The following is a 17,142-nucleotide window of genomic DNA, read 5'->3' as shown; positions in this document are numbered from 1 at the left end:
ATAATGTTGCCACTACCATGTTTCACAGTGGAGACTGTCTTTTCAGGGTGATGTGCATTGTTGGTTTTATCTAACTGTTCAAATTTTGATGTCATCTAATGTGCAGAACTACATAGTTTGTCGCAAATTGTAAATGGGACTTTGATGGCTTTCTTTCAACAACAAACATCTTCTTGCCACTCAGATTTGTAGAGTCCATCACTCTACAAATGATAGACTAATGGTAATCACATTCAAAGATTCCTCTTATTGATCTATTAATGTCTGCAGCTTCTTGGTTTCTTCTCTTATTAAATCTCTTGAAGAAGTTTGAGACTCTTAGTGTTCACCTTGGTGAGCATTAAACCTTTTAAATTTCGTCCCACTTCACAATTTTGCACTACTTTATTCTGGTCTGTTACATAAAATCTCTGTAAAGTATATTGAAGTCTTCTTTCCATTGATATCAAAACCAACAAGAATTACGACACACTCTGCCACAATAATTGACAATATTTTTACTAATATTACGGACGGAGAGGTGCTGAGTGGACTCTTCAAAATCGATATAAGTGATCATTTACCAGTTTTTGCTATTTACAAAAATCACCAGAAAATTATTACTGTACCTGTGCCAACGAAAAAAGTGTTCAATATGTCAAAAAAAAATTTGGATAAATTGATAAATGATTTGTGTCAACAAAATTGGACTAATGTATATGTGGATGATGTACACAGAGCATATGATGAGTTTATGAATATTTTGGGAGTTCTGTATAAAAGACATTGTATGACAACTAATTTTGTTAAGAAAGATGCTGTTGACAAGCCATGGATGACAAAAGGGTTGAGAAATGCTTGTAAAAAAAAGAATAATTTGTATTCATCCTTTTTGATGTTAAAAACGAAAGAAGCAGAGGATAGATATAAGAAATATAAAAATAAATTGACATGGATTATAAGAAAACATAAAAAAGAATATTATACCGACCTATTAACAAAAAGTAACGGTGACACAAAAGCAATATGGACAGTTATACATAGTGTTTCTACAAAGCATACAATAAAATCTGGTATTGCAACACACTTTTTAAAAGAAAATACTGAAATTTATGATCGGAATGAAATAGCAAACGAATTCAATCATTATTACGTAAATGTTGGTCCAAGACTTGCTGCTCAGATACCAAAAGATGATAGCGACGTTACCCAAAAAATTGGGAGTTGTCCAAACAGCATCTTTCTTGGAGAAACGGATGAGAAAGAAATACTGAGTATCGTAAACAAAATGGCGAATAAAAAATCAAAGGATTGGGTAAATATGGATATGAAATTTGTAAAGGAAATTATGTCTTATGTAATTAAACCATTCACCTATATCTGTAATTTGTCATTCTCATCAGGAAAATTTCCAGACGCCATGAAAATAGCAAAGGTAATTCCCATTTACAAAAATGGTGAGAAATGTATGTTTAGTAATTACAGACCGATATCGTTGTTGCCACAGTTCTCAAAAATTTTGGAGAAACTATTTGTAAATAGATTAGATACATTTATAGATAAAAATAATATACTAAGTAGTAGTCAATATGGATTTAGAGCCAAAAATTCGACATCAATGGCCCTTATGGAACTGACAGAACATATAACAAATGCTATTGATCAAAAACAATATAGTGCCAGCATTTATGTCGATCTAAAGAAAGCATTCGACACGATTGACCATAGCATTTTACTCAAAAAACTTATTAAATACGGGATTAGAGGGCCGGCATTACAGTGGATTTCGAGCTACCTGGAGAATAGAAAACAGTTTGTACAAGTACATGATACTAGATCCGAATTTTGTGAAATTACATGTGGAGTTCCACAGGGCTCAGTACTTGGACCAAAGTTGTTCATCTTATATGTAAATGATTTGGTAAATGTATCAGGGTTTTTCAAATGTATTCTATTTGCGGATGATACCACTTTTTTTTGTCAGGGCAATGATATAAAAGGGATGTTAAAAGAAATGAAAATAGAATTTATGCAAATACATAAATGGTTCAAACTTAATAAATTATCTTTAAATTTGGACAAAACAAATTATATGTTATTTACAAGGAGACAAAGAACTGTAAACACTCCATTTAAAGTTGATGGTGTAGAGATTTGTAGAGTTAGTGAGGTGAAATTTTTGGGTGTGATAATTGACGAGAAATTATCATGGAAATCCCATTTGAATTATTTAAGAACAAAATTAGCAAAATCAATTGCAGTGCTTTATAAAGTACAGGATTTTCTGAATGATCATGCACTATTTATGTTGTATAATGCACTAATTGTTCCACACTTGGTTTATTGTGTTGAGGTATGGGGAAAGGCATGTTATACTAGTACAAAATCTGTTTTTGTTTTGCAAAAAAGGGCAATAAGAGTTATTGCTCGAAAACATGGTAAATATCCAACAAATACATTATTTTGTAATTTGAGGTTTTTGAAATTCAATGATTTAGTTGATTATAATATTTTGTTGGTTATGTATAAGGCACACCTAAAAACATTACCCTTAAACATCAAAAAAAATTTTGAAAAGAGAGAGAGTGGTTATAACCTTAAGGGGACACAGATTTTTAAGAAACCTAAATTCAGAACTTGTTTGAAAGAACGATGTACTTCGATACAAGGAGTCAAACTGTGGAACGACCTGCAAAACGATGTTAAAAATGTTAAATCATTACACATGTTTAAAAGAATGTTAAAGATTGTTTTTTTGAAGAAGTATGAAATAGTATAAAGTCAAAGTATAGTATTGTTCAGTTGAGATTGATGATTGACCTTGTTTCTTTGTTCTTCCTTTGTTTTCTTTTTTTTGTCACATAAGACAAATCAAAACAATTTTAATTTTTTTTTTTTTTTTTTTGTTTGTTTGTTTTTTGTTGTTTTGATCCATAGTTGAGAAAAAGGGGCAGATATTATAAGATTATTTTCTTCTTTCTGCTACCTTTCATTTCATTTTTAAATTATTTTATTTTTTTTCTTTGTATTAAATTTTTTTTTTGTATTGAATGAAATGAATAAAGATTTAAATAAAAAAATTAAAAAAAAAAAAAGTCTTGTGGCGTGCCGTGGTGGCGTAGGGGATAGCGCGACCCATGTTTGGAGGCCTTGAGTCCTCGACGCGGCCGTCGCCGGTTCGACTCCCGGACCCGACAATATTTGCCCCATGTCTTCCCCCCTCTCATTCCCCCTTTCCTGTCAGCCTACTTTCATATAAGGGACACTAGAGCCCACAAAAGACCCCCTGGAGGGGTAAAAAATAAATAAATAAATAAATAAATAAAAGCTTATTTGTAAGGCTCTGCAAACAGTTCAGCGACTAAACTATCAATACTGTCAAATTCTGATTAGTGTGACCTCATTCTGGTTTAAAGAGAGCTGTCGTACCCCTATGATGTCCTCCACTAGCAGTGTTTTGCGAGTCTTGGCAACGTAAGCGGCAATGGTTGTCCCGTATGAGATGGGGCCAGACGGGACGAGACTTGGACCGCCATCCTTGGCCCCCCTTGGAGTGTATAAACATAAACTCTGTTAAAAAAAGGAAAAGTAACAACAGATGATGAAAAACACACAGAGAAAGAAAAGGTAACTTTAATGAGTAAATTCAATCAACTCACATTGTTGCATTCTCCCAAGAAATAAAGTGCAAAACTATCAGCATTTGTTGCTGCAGAGAGAAGACATACATGTGCTTAGATGCAGCTTACTTCAGCAGTTTGCATTCTCAGACATTTTCTCCAATCGATTAAGGACAGACGTAGACAAAAAGCATAACAAGCAGGCAGCTGCAATCGAATCGTCTAACAATGGCCCACATAGCAACAAGTGTACTCTGACCGAGGCTTTCACTGCCTTCCAGTTCATCTCATTCCTAGTCCTCCTCTCCAGTCCCATTTCACACTCCGATATAGGTCATGTTATCATACAATGTGACATCAGAGAGGCGGCTGCAGCACACAATACTCAGATTATCAGGAAGTTAATGAGTGATTTGCTTCGGGTGAACTGGCATATTTAGTTCACTCGGAAACATTTAATCACTATTGTATGTATGGTTCTCTGTGTTGGGGATAAAGGAGTTTACCCGGCACATATCTCAGTCACTGACCAACCTATTTTTTGTCTTTTTCCACATATACTTAAGGTTTTTTAATCATCTAGTTAACACCACAGTTATGATCTGGCACAGCAAACAGAACAGTGAATCTGTCAATTTTTCTTTAGACAGACATGTAACACATACAGATGTTATCTGAAGTCTTCACTGAGTGTGACTTTAATCTTAAAAAGCATATTTCATCATATTTTAGACAACGCAGACATGACCTGCATTTTTGCCTTTGAGTAAGAATGCAGGTCATCTCTGCAGCAGAAACTACCCGAATGCTGCCGGGATGCTTGACTTTTATCTGAACTTTTGTCAGAAGTGGTTACTGTGTCAAGTTAAAGGCAGACTGGACTTGTCATAGAAAGTCTTTTAATCTCTTTTGAGGGCACTGGACAGCTAGGTCTCATTGCTACTGCTCCCAGATATCATTTCTCTCTCCTCTGTCTCACTGGACAAGTCGACGTATTAATCTTTGCCTTATTAGCTTACTTTCCAGCTGGAACTTGGCGATCACTACTGTCATCTTGGGTGGCCATCATGTTTATGCACTGATGCCCAGACTTCATGTTCCATATATAATGCTGGTTTCTTTCCTTAAAGCTAAATATATATTGACTCTGGAGGAGGAAATAAATGTAAGTATCATGTTTTAGAAGTCTGAACACAACTAAAAAAGAAAAGATGTTAAGAAAAATATGAAATATGGACTTTAATGGCTTCTTCAGAGTTATTTTTAATCATAAAAATCCCCCTCTGGAATTCTGAGTGTTTGACCCCAAGTTCATTGAGAGATGTTTATCCAGAAATTTGTCATAAACAGGCAGATTATTTTCCGTCAGAAAAAAAAATCTAGCTGTTCTATGTGACATTTTGTTGTAGCATTTGTGTAATAAGGTTTAGTATGCATTTATATGCTTGTACCTGTTTTGATTATGTTGGACAACTCATAGAGCAGAAGTTTGTTATCTCCTCCAATGTCCAGCCGCTGCTCCATGAAGCTGTTCAGTTCATACACCACACCCTGCATGTTTGTGTCCTGGTACTGCCGGACAAAACACAAAACATTTAAAAAAATGGAAACAATTTGCACTTTGTGGCACATGTTGATTTATACACTTCATAGAAAAGGAAGATACTTTCTCTTTTTAACTGAGGGAAAGAACATTATCTTTTTGCCATTGACCAAAATATTCTCCTCCACGACTCGATGACATTCCCTCTCACTGCTGTGTTTTAGCTTAGAGATCCCCAGTGGCTCCAGAGAAGGTCATAAAACCCACAGTTCTGACTGGAGTCCCGACAAGCCCTGCTGCAGAGCCTCAGCGTTAAAATCGTCACTGTGCAAAAAGACAAACCTCCGGCCCTTTTTACGAGGCCAAAGAGATGTCTATTTCTGCGCCTGCAGAGAGGGTGAGGACAGGACAGCAGGGAGAGTGGTGCACTAGAAAGCATCCCCAACGGGACGCTTTCTGCCCTCCCACATCCTGTTTGCGCAGACGTATGGATGACGCACTGTGGGGTTGAGGGAACCTCATTTATTTTCCTGTGTCATAAGTTTATTCTACAGAGGTGGACGGCTCAGATCCCCGAATGTGACCGGGAAAAGGTGCGAGTTTAGGTGTGACACGGGGGAGTTTTTTTTCCAATTTCTTTATGGCTAATTAGTTGTAATAAAATGCACACTGGAGTCTTAAGCTTTAGAAATGCTTGTTAATAGCATCATACAGTAAATCAGTGCCATCCTGTAGATAATAGAAGAAAGCACTGGACTGACTGCAAAACTGTTCGGGCAACGGTTCGTTTGTTTGAAAATGTTTCAATTAAATTAACTATGACATGTTAAACAATATAAGATCTGAAAAGTGTGGTCTGCATTAGTCTTTAAACTCCTTTACTCTTCTACCTCTAAATAAAACATAGCAAATAATATAAAAATCTGTCTTTTCTTTAAAGGTCTCAGCAGTTTGTTAGAAAACATTAGCAACAGCATTATGATAGGTTAGCAAACAACTGACAGGCCAGATAGATGCTAATTAATCTAAATTAGAATCAGTTTTATTGACCATGATTGTGTGCACAAACAAGGAACATCGGCCTTTTTGATGTTGGTTTGAAGTGCTCACTGTGTACAGACACTAAGTATAAATAGAAAATCTTTAGAGGAATAAAAAAAAGGCTAAAAAGAACAGTATGTACAGGGATTTATTATATATATGAAGAAAAGAAAAAGTGGAATATGCTCATTTTGCTTCACAGCAGAGTAGCTCACTGCTCAGGGTATAAGGTGTTCATTGCGTTCATCAGAGAGGCAGCCTGGGAGAACAAACTGTCTCTGTGGGGTCTGGTTTTTGCAAATAGCACTCTGTAGCACTAACCTGAAGATAAAAGTTTAACAGTTTGTGTCCAGCATGTGTAGGGTCTACAGAGAGGTTAGCTGCCCTTTTTCCAAATATAGACCCACACATGTCCTGGATGAATCATTTAATTTAATAAGTAAGTTAGGTTTAAGTATAACACAAAAACTTACCCTGCTGACTTCTTTAGTCGATGTGCCATCTGTAAAGACAAAAAAATGGTAACAAGCTGAGTGTTTCAATATGTTACTTAATCATGTGATTTATTTGTCTTTTATCTGTTTAACTTGTGTAATTTATGTAGAAATCAACCAAAAATAAAAATGTATCAACAGTTATTTGACTATAATTTGCTGTGTCACATACATTTTCTGCAAATTTTCAAACAATTGGCAATGTTTCCAAAAAACAGCAGCAACCAAAAAAACAATCTACAAATATTGTTGTTTTTTTAAAATTAAAAACAACTTTATTAAAAACTTTTGAGCATTCTGTGGGGCCCATGTTTCGTAACTGCTCTTCAAAATGGGAGCGACAACAGACAATTCCATTTCTGGAGGGCAAATGTGTTGACACATAGTAAATGGCTACACGCAGTTTCAGCCCTTTTGCACATTTTTGCCAGCAGTGCCCATAAACATGCAGGGTGGTGTATTAAAGTGAATTTCTGTCATTTAAACTAAAACTAACTCAAATTTCCAAGATGTTTGAACCAAAACTTCAAAACAGCTCACACCATTTTGCAAGATGTAGTTATTTAAATCACTAATATTAGCCACCTGTGTTGTACACAACAATAATCACCTTAAACTACCAGAATATTTTGCTTTAGATATTAGAAATTTGCTCTTGATTAGAAGTTTCTCTGAGCAGCTGTTAGCTTGACTACTCTATGAAATTGTTTTCTCTTATTTTCCAGGCAGGGATTGCTCCTACTGTTGTACTTAATGTAAAATCCATTACAACTCAATGCTCAAAACAAGCATCCTTCAACAGAATTATTAACTCACGCCATTCAGGTCTTTTCTCATCTACAGTTGTTTATCATAGCTGCCAGTTTCTTATAGTTTCATCTAATAATCCTAATAAATGTTTATCCTAATCAAAATTCTAACAATTCAAGCTGTTTTCTGAATTAAAATCTCTAAAGCTGAACATTCATGTGTCTTGACTATTTGAAATCTGGGTGTGTGCTTTTCTGCAAATTAGCACAATGATCGATTGCAGTGAGCTGACAGCACAAGTTGTAAATAAGCAAAAGCATATGTGGTCCTCCCAACAGTAGTTGAATTGAAACATTTTGAACAAAACCAAAAAGTGTGGGGTTGCAATACGACAAAAAATATATCCAACCAGATTTTGTCACATATTTTATGAACTGTGTAACTACGTACACAAATCAAGTTCGTCATCTTGTGTCTCTGTCGACGGAGATAAAGCTATGACTTCATCAGTTTAATTCACTGGATGAAGGTAATTTTATCAAATTTGAGAATGTTTCACAGTTGCAATCAGCTGATCGAGCACTTTTAACTTTTTTAAACAATTATTTAAAAAAAAACACAATTAGTTTTGGTGTCAATTTTTAATTTTTACAAATTTTAATATATGCTACATGAAAAATATCTACAAAATGAACAAAAATCAGAAATTATTTATTTTTGTTTTTCTAAAAATAAATACTTTTATTGTTAAAACTGACATATTGGGGGTTAAAAGTTTGGTAAAGTCATGAACTGAAATTATAAATGTTATCAATAATGCACATTTTGAAAAAAAAGGACGGTAAAATGTATTTCTAAAGCCTTTAAAAGTCCTAAAAGTTATTTTTTTGCATTGAAGGCAAAAAAATGGTCAATGTATAAAATTGAAAAAGAAAAAATAATAACCACATGTTCTGTTAAACAATTCGCCTGAAATATATACAATATACCTTTGCTCATATACTCAGGAGGTATTCAATAAACTCAAATGTAAGTCTCCTAGAATATGTATTTAAAAGGTATTAGCTAGCTCATTATCTCTCAGTTTTGATATGACTCATTGATAATTCAGCTCCTTTTTTGTTGTTTTCCACAATTCAAGCTAATCATGTGCGAACAAGCCTTACAGAAACGAGTTTTTCTCATGCTTCAGAAACTAGGTGCTTTACTTTAAAGCCGTTTCTTGATGACTACTGTTTCATGCTCACCCACACAGCTTTCGGTCTGAAGTAGAGATGAACTTTTTCTGACAGGGTGACACTTCACAGACACCAAGCTGCAGCAACCATTATAGTCTTTCTTTCCTTCACAGCTTTTCCACTATGAGCATTAGTGTGAAAGATGACAAATACCGTGGTCATCAGGGGAAACCCAGATTTGAAATCATACTCCATGTAAATGCTAAAACTATGTCATATTGTTTATATGTGCCTTCAAAGCTAACATGGTTATATCGTCCAAACTGAACCTAGTATGCACATTTACTTCATTATCAGCTCTAAAACACTTTTCGAATAACTTATGAAGGAATAAATCTGAAGTAAGAAAGAATATGAACTGTAAAACCTTCTGACTTCGAGTGAAATTTATTCTTGTGATTTCCAGCTGTTGAAATTGGATGAAAATACTTTCAGTGACAATAACAAAAGTTTCAGCCAGTCCTAAAAGTTTCTGACATGGAGTCTTGGAGAGCTACTTGGGATAAAAATCAAACATACGGCTCCAGGGGCTCTTCATCAAACCAGGGTCAACAACACACCAGAACAGTAACTATTGAGACCCCTTTGATCATATTTCATTTGAAAAATACCATGCACAAAGGTTTACACGTTTTAGAAATACAAGCTAAAGTTCTGACCAGAGTTGGTGAAACAAATCCCTATGAAGATGTGAAGAGGGCTTTTACAGCCAGCCACATTGTTTGTTGTTTTAAACATTCCTCCAGTACGCTATGAGTTTCCTAACTTAGCCATGAGACTTATTTTAGAGTGAACCCCTGGCCAGGCGTGACGTCAATCAGAGGACTGAAAGCTGCACTTGAAAAAGACTTCAAATCCCTTTATAAAGGGGAGCGTTTCTTTTAGACACGACCTTTTCTGACTTCTAGAAGTCTAGATATTTCACAAACAGATGGCTTTGAAGACTAAATCTGACCAAACTAGTGACTGGAGAGAGACTGGGAGCTGTTAAACATCAGTAATTACAGCAGAAACTAAACTGTGTTAATAAACTGATGCATGCTGTGTACATAATAAATACATACAAAGATTGAAATTATTTAATTATACTGAAATTATTTAATGATATATATATATAAATGTTATTAACGGCAGCTGAGGGCAGTATTTGTTCTTCTTGCATAAATGTCATCCATCCTCACTCTTTATACAACTAAAGGTACAATTTAGACAACCGAGCTAAAACAAAAATATCAGAAGATATTTAGCAAAATATCCTAATGCAGAGAATATGCCCTGTATCAGAGGACACAGGGCATATTGTTGCCCTGTGTCATTAATGAATGACACAGGGCAACAACATCATTGCCCTGTGTCCTGTATTAATGCCCTTTCTCATTAATTTTCACATTAATGAGAAAATGTATCATTAATTGAAACTTTTGCACTCAAATCTTGTTTCTGTTAGTTTGTGTGTTCTGACATCATCCCATGTTGGAAAATAAATATTGAAATGCGTCAACAAAAGATCCAGAATAGTTTGATATTTATGATAATGATCCCTTGAAACCTCAGAGCTATAAAACCTGATGGCCTTTAAATTTGAGCTGCTATGCAGAAGCAGGTGGCTGCTTGGACAACTTCCAAAGGTTTTCTTAAGGTTTGCATGCACAGCCATGCCCGTTTTGCACCAGCTACAGCCTCAGCATGCTTTTCCAATCAATGTTTTTCCTAGAAACCAGTAAGGCTTCAGTGTGTTTAGTTGGTTTTGTTTGGTGTGGGTCAAAAAGTCCACATACCTTATCCCACTTAGATGAAAGTGGGAGAAAATGACAATTTGCTCAACTTATTCAGCAAGAACAACATCTCTGTTTCATCAGATATGTTGGTGAATTAATCCCAACAGGACCACTTGTCCTCAGGGAGCGTGCCTCAGGTGAATGTGCAGGTCATCATTTGAAGCACTTAGCTATGCAACAGTCGCTTAATACCATCCCATATTTTCATGGAGTTGTTATGCTTTCAGTAAATACAAAAAGAAAGAACTGAGACTTTCTTAGAAAACATCCTGGCAGCAGAGCTGGCAGTGAACACCAAACAGGACTGTGTAGCAAGACCTGTGGGATGTGCACTTCTAACTTTATGGAACTGTTGAAACTTCTCGTGAACCTTTTGTTAAAAGATTTATATGTGTTATGTCATACTGGTTTAAAATTTATTACACAGCACTCAGTTTGAAGGTCGCCTTTGACATTTAACAAACAAAGCTGTTCAATTCAAAGAACTTATTCAATAATTCCTTTAAAACTGCCATTTTATAGCACAATTAAGTAACTATGTTAAAAAAAAATATCAATGATTAAAACAATTACTCCAGGTATGTTTTAGATGAGGGAATAACATAATGTAAAGCTCAAAACACTCAATTCTACACAACACTGCCGAGAAATAAATGTTCACTTTAGTTCACTTTAGAGAAATAAAAAATCTCCACAAAAGTTTCCATATGTTGTACAAAATAATACTTTCTTTTTCTGTTTTTGGAGCAATTTCCTCACACTGATGTCACATGTCAGCTGAAGGATAAAAGCACACATCTGATCCATCATCTCAGAGTTAATGATCTATAATGAGACCTTATAACACATGACCTATAGATGCACACAGAGGATATGAACAGCTCCATGCATGTCTTTAATGTTTCACAGGAAAACAAGCCTCTCAGTCAGCTGGGTCTAATGTGCACAGAGCTTAATGGGAGCTTTATTGATCCGCCGCCACAGATCCACAGCGTCCCACAGGTCGGTTAACCAGGAGTGACTCAGCGGTCAGCACCTCGTGGTTGACCTGGTGGTTGCTATGCTGCCAAAGCCAAAGCTGGTGCCTTTGTTTTATGTAACGTTAGATACCAATATGGCTATTATACTATTATTAATGCTTTCAATTATGGTACTGAGCTAAAAGCCTGAAAAAAAAAAAAAAAATTAATTGGGACAGTGTTTAATTGACATTATTACAAGGCTTCTGTCAAACATCTTGCTACAACTGTACAGCCGGTGAATAATGAAAGGATGTTTAGAGCAAACAAGCAGAAAATAATTAACTAGGTCACTAAATTTCCACAGAGAGCAAGTGATTTGAGCTCTTGAAGCTGCATCCTCCTGATGGAAAGCCCTGCAGGTGAGCCCGGTCTGTTATCACAGTCCTGAGATGTGAGCTTCTGGTACACAAAACCAGCTTTGTGTGCTTCTGATCAGCCTCTAAATACAACTCAGGAAACAGCATCAGCTGCTAAAAAGCTCAGCCAGGCTTTTTCCCTCTGGTATTGAAACAAAAAAAATGCCCAAGCCCAGTGATTCACTTATCCTCAGAGTTTTCCATTACCCATCCTTAACAGCCAGTTAACCATTTGTTGCTTTAGAAAACGATAACAAAAATCAAAACATAAAATCAATTTAATTATGTTTAATTGAAGCACTAATAAAAGTAACCAGTATTTATGGTTTATATAAACAAGAAAATAGTTTAAAAACAAAAATAAATGGTACCTTATAAATGTTTTAGAGACTCTGCTGTAATAAAGTATTGCAATTTCAAACTTTCGCAGTTCACAATCAGAATCCAAAAACAATAAAAATAAATTTTTCAAACTGAGATTGTTGAACATTAACCAGATTTTACCGAGTAGCTCCACCTTCATGAGCTGAAATTTCAGAGCTGAAGCTGAACATAAACAGGCATTATATTTCCTCTATGAGCTTGTGTCCGTGTGTGAGGCTGCAGTCGAGTACCGAGGCGTTCCTGGATGGACGCAGCAGAGAGTTTGGGAGAAATTAATTATCCCACGATACATCGAAAGGCAACGTAAACAGAGCCAGTGACACATAATAATGTTCTTATAACATGCTTAAGTTGTGTTTTAAAAAGAAAAAATCATTTTCATGAAAAAAGTATAATGACCAGAAAAAAAAAAGTAACAGATAAAATTTTGCTATTGGGAGAAGCTAAATTTGTAATAAATACAGCTGCATAATAGTGCATAAAGGTGGAGGCTTTTTCTTGAATTACAGGCAGTAACATAACCTTTCTAGACACACACTAATAATCTATCTTTACAAGGACTTTCCATTGACTTCCATTTATTAATTTTTTTATTAATTTCTATAGCCTGATCCTGACCCAAAAACAGTTCTTCTTATTAGGCCCAAAGCCTGGGTAGTGGGTCCCCACAATGTAGTATTTGTTGCAAAATTGGACCTTATATGGTGAGAAATGCTAAAACACACACACACGCAAATACACAGCCACACACACACAACTCGTTCATGCTCGGACAAACTGATTTATGTAATCCAATGTTGTCTGTCACATGATAAGTGAGAACAAGCCCGGCTGCAAGGCTTGCTTCCAGGAAGCAGCGGTTATCTCAGTGACGATCACATGATGACAAGTCCTCCTCCTCCCCCTTATGCTGCTGGTGGTGGTACACGCATAAAAATATCAGATCAATCACTAAAAGGCCTGGCCTAAAAAAACAACAACATATAAACAAGATATTGAATGTATCTTGTTTTTTTCTCCATCAGTGTTATCATGGACAGAACTAAACATGGCTGCACAACAAAAGAAAAGCAAGGGAAATGTCTTCAATTCGTATATTCCCGTCATCGGTCTGACCTTTCAGGCTGTTTGAGGAACCAAAAATTAGATGTAACTTGTACTGCGAGTGGTTATGGCCAACAAGATGAACCTACAGAGACTCTTCAGAGTGGAGCCGAGCGGTCTGCTCATCGTAGTCTAACAGAGGAAGTACAGTGAGTAATATTACTGGGGAGAGCCCAGAGACAAGCAGATGGTGCAATCCTAGAGCTGCTACTCTGATTTAGCACAAAACTTCCCTCTTCTTCCTGAATAATAAACACATACGTATACGGTATCTATATGGCCATATAATGTGATTACATACATAAATCACATCTTATCTATGGACTTATAACATGTATAAACTAATTACTATGAAAATAGTACATCTTGTAAATGCAAGAAAAGAACTAAATAAGAGCAATTTAGTGCAAGAAATAAGCTGTTGAACAGAAGTTTACACATTGATCATCTCTAGCTAATGAGCAGCTGCATGGAAATTAAAAAATAATTTTCTGATCAGTGAAGGCAGGCTGCATAGTGGCAGGTAACAATGTTGCCTTGCAGCAAGAAGGTCCTGAGTTCGATTCCCGGCCCAGGGTCTTTCTGCACGGAGTTTGCATGTTCTCCCTGTTCATGCGTGGGTTCTCTCCAGGTACTCCGGCTTCCTCCCACAGTCCAAAAACATGACTGTCAGGTTAATTTGTCTCTCTAAATTCTCCCTAGGTGTGAGTGTGTGTGTGCATGGTTGTTTGTCCTGGCGACCTGTCCAGGGTGGCCCCCGCCTCGTTAGCTGGAGATAGGCACCAGCACCTCCCGACCCCACTAGGGACAACGGTGTACAGAAAATGGATGGATGGATGATCAGTGAAGGCACCATACAGAGAACGAGATAGCAACAAGCACTTGTGGGAGGAAGGCTCTTATATCTTTTCATATTATAATTCTGAAAGAAAAAACATGACAGATTTAGATACGACGGTGTGTGGCTGGTTGTCTGTCCTGTGTGTCTTTTGTTGTCCTGGGATAGAGTGACCACCTGTCTGGTGGTTCCCCTGCCTCTTAATGAAGGCTAGAGAAGTGTGCTGAATTCATATGTGCCGAATACATATTAGAGAATATCTGTCTGGTACTTACTACATTGTGATATCAAAAATGCTGAATATGTAAAATATAGCAGTGGGACTTGAGTAAGACTCTTAATAGAGTTAATTTAATTAATTGCAATTAATTACATCACATATCGACAAATATGGAATATTTTAATTCAAAAAGCCTTTATGCAATTATTGAATAAATAAACATATGAGCTCAACAACAAATACATTTGTGTTTTAAATCTGCTATTTAGGTTGCTCAACCATCAAAGTGCTATTATGCCAGATCAGCTTTCAAGTGGTTCAGGATCATTCATGTAACTTCCTTTAAAAATAATTTCTTTAGAAATGTGGCCTGTGTTTGTTGACATTAGCTGTGGTGCTGCAACACGTTTAGCAATGAGATTGTATTTTAGGCTTCGTTGACAAGCCAACTCCTTTTAGCACAACTTGCTCACAACATAAAAAATGTCAACTTTCATGTTGGGAATGAGACATTTTAAAAGACTGGAATAAAAAACTAGCATTTCTTAAGCTATTATGCAAAAGTGTGAATTATATATAAGTAACTAATTAAATGGCACCAACTAAAAAATCTTCACTATTTTATTTTATTCATTTATTTTTATAAATTTATCCTTTTTTATTTCTCTAAACTTTTTAACAAACGTTTTGAATGTTTTCCTCCACATCCCAGTGTCTGTACCTGCGGCGGTACTTGTCTTAGTCTTTGCCTGCTGCACATCAGTTTGGTTCAGCTGCATTCATTGGTTGACTCTGTCTGAACAACAGACCTGCAGAATAAAATGTCCACTTCACTGCTAAATGAGAAATGTTATGAAAGTTTTTCATGGTTTTCAAAAGTTATCTAAATTCTGGAGGCAGTTCAAGTCGGGTGAGGTTTACAGCACCAGATGCTACTAATGATGTTATTTAGGACAAAGCTGCTGAATTTCCTGTATGAAATCAACAAGTTATCTGTTTGCCTTATATTCCCCTAATAACTGTTTACGGAAACTTTCATACGTTCATCTTATTGAATAATTTCATGTCTCCACATGTTGTGCAGACTCGGAGCAGGAGACCGAATAAATTTTTCATCGTCTTGTTCTAACAATTTATAATAGATAATGGACAAACTTCTAAGCTACACGGAAATGTTAACAGTTTTCATTATTGCTAACCCATAAATAAATAAAAATCAATAGCTGAACAATGAGCGGATTTTATCTCTGGTAATTTGAGAGTGTGTGTGTATATATGTATATATACAGTATACATACTGTATATACTGTACATATACAGTATATATATACTTACACCTATAAATAAAAGTTTTTACCATGTAAATATATCTTTTGTGAATCAGCGGTGTGATTTGAACAGGTTTAAACTGCGTTCATAAAACTTGGTGGCAGTGAGAGTTACTAACATGATCGTCTCCGTTTGGGATCAGTCAAACCAAACACACACTCACACAGCATACAGGAAACTATTAAAGACACATTCCCAGACTCTAAACATCAGGCTCCCTACATGGCGGCAACAAACATGGAATACCTCATGTAGAAGGCAGCTCCGAAATGTGACAAATCTGTCCTATGCCACTTTCCTCCTCCAGCAGGGCCCACGCCCCGAGTCAGCACAGCCTCCTCACCACCGCCACCGTCCCCGCCCCTCCTCTGGGCCTCCTTCAGTAGGCTGCATGTCTCTGGAGGTCGCCTCTGACGTCAGCAGCTCGGCTGGGCAGAGTGCCAGCCCTGTGGGCCCTTGATGGATGTGGTCGGTCTGAGAAACAGTCGGCTGTGTGTGGAGTGCGCGGCACAAACTCAATTCGGCCCGCTCAAACACATCTAATGACCCGTAAAGACCCGACAGGCCTCGCTCACTCTCCCTGTCTTTTGCGTGTCGCAAACTCCCACAATTAAAAAAAAAGACGCACATGAAGTTGAGGTGTTTGAGCTGCAGAAGATCAGGATATTAAAAAGGACCTGCCTCCACATTTGGGTCTGCTAAAAGCTACCTGAACGATCCCATGCGCCGCTGACTGAGAGAGCAAACCTCCAACCAGGCAAAATTTTACAGAAATTACAACAGTGCGTCAGTGAAGCCGAGTGAAATCTGCTGATCCAATCAGAATGTTACAGTGATCCCGAAAGCTGCAGCCAGCGTCTCTGCATGCGTCGGTCTGCGTGTGGGACGGCTGTACCTGCAGGCCTGCTGCTGGTCTTCCTCTTCAGCCATCTGTCTAACGTCTCAGCACTCACACTCTCCAACACAAATTCGTCCAGCATCTGCGGGTGCAGCGAGAGGTAGGCCTTCACTTTTTCATCTGTCAAGCCTGAAAAAAACAAAACACCAAACACATAAACATCTGCTAGTTCTTGAATTGTTACCAGTTTTCTCCCGACCAACAGCTTGTTCGGGCATGTTGCATAAAAATTACGGAAGGGTATGAAAAGTGCAGATAAGAGACACAACAGTATTTGTAGTTTTTCCACTTTCTCACAAACACTAATGCCAAGCTAACACAACGTATTGCATAACAAGGAAGTGAAGGGAAAATTATGCAAAGTTTATAGAGAAGAAATTTGCTAAGTGTTTCTAACATTTGTGTTCTAGCTTCTTTATCCTGATAATTACAGTATATAAAGATGAAAACGAAAGTTTTGCAGATTGTTATTTACAAAATAGTTCTCAGTGAGCAACTGAATGAATTTATGACAGATTTTCCATTGAATTTAGGCCTAAAGTCTTTTT

General features: G+C 36.7%; 1 protein-coding gene across 7 annotated transcripts in view; it reads right to left on the bottom strand.

The window, feature by feature from the left end:
• pde10a (phosphodiesterase 10A) overlaps window positions 1–17,142 on the bottom strand; it is an 87,912-nt gene that overhangs the window by 17,656 nt on the left and 53,114 nt on the right. For 6 of the 7 annotated variants that reach the window (XM_028006088.1, XM_028006087.1, XM_028006089.1 and 3 more), the window contains 5 exons: window positions 16,592–16,723; window positions 6,657–6,685; window positions 5,051–5,171; window positions 3,639–3,688; window positions 3,409–3,549 (listed from right to left, as the gene is read on the bottom strand). In XM_028006088.1, coding sequence (XP_027861889.1) covers window positions 3,409–3,549; window positions 3,639–3,688; window positions 5,051–5,171; window positions 6,657–6,685; window positions 16,592–16,723 — 473 coding nt within the window. Of the gene's footprint in view, window positions 1–3,408; window positions 3,550–3,638; window positions 3,689–5,050; window positions 5,172–6,656; window positions 6,686–15,942; window positions 16,040–16,591; window positions 16,724–17,142 lie in introns of those variants that run through there. The other variant, XM_028006091.1, reaches the window with a different exon arrangement.

This window comes from Xiphophorus couchianus, chromosome 22 (assembly GCF_001444195.1).
Source record: "Xiphophorus couchianus chromosome 22, X_couchianus-1.0, whole genome shotgun sequence".
NCBI classification, from domain to species: domain Eukaryota; kingdom Metazoa; phylum Chordata; class Actinopteri; order Cyprinodontiformes; family Poeciliidae; genus Xiphophorus; species Xiphophorus couchianus.
The sequence above is the reverse complement of the archived record's forward strand: the minus strand, read 5'-3'. Positions and strand labels throughout refer to the sequence as shown.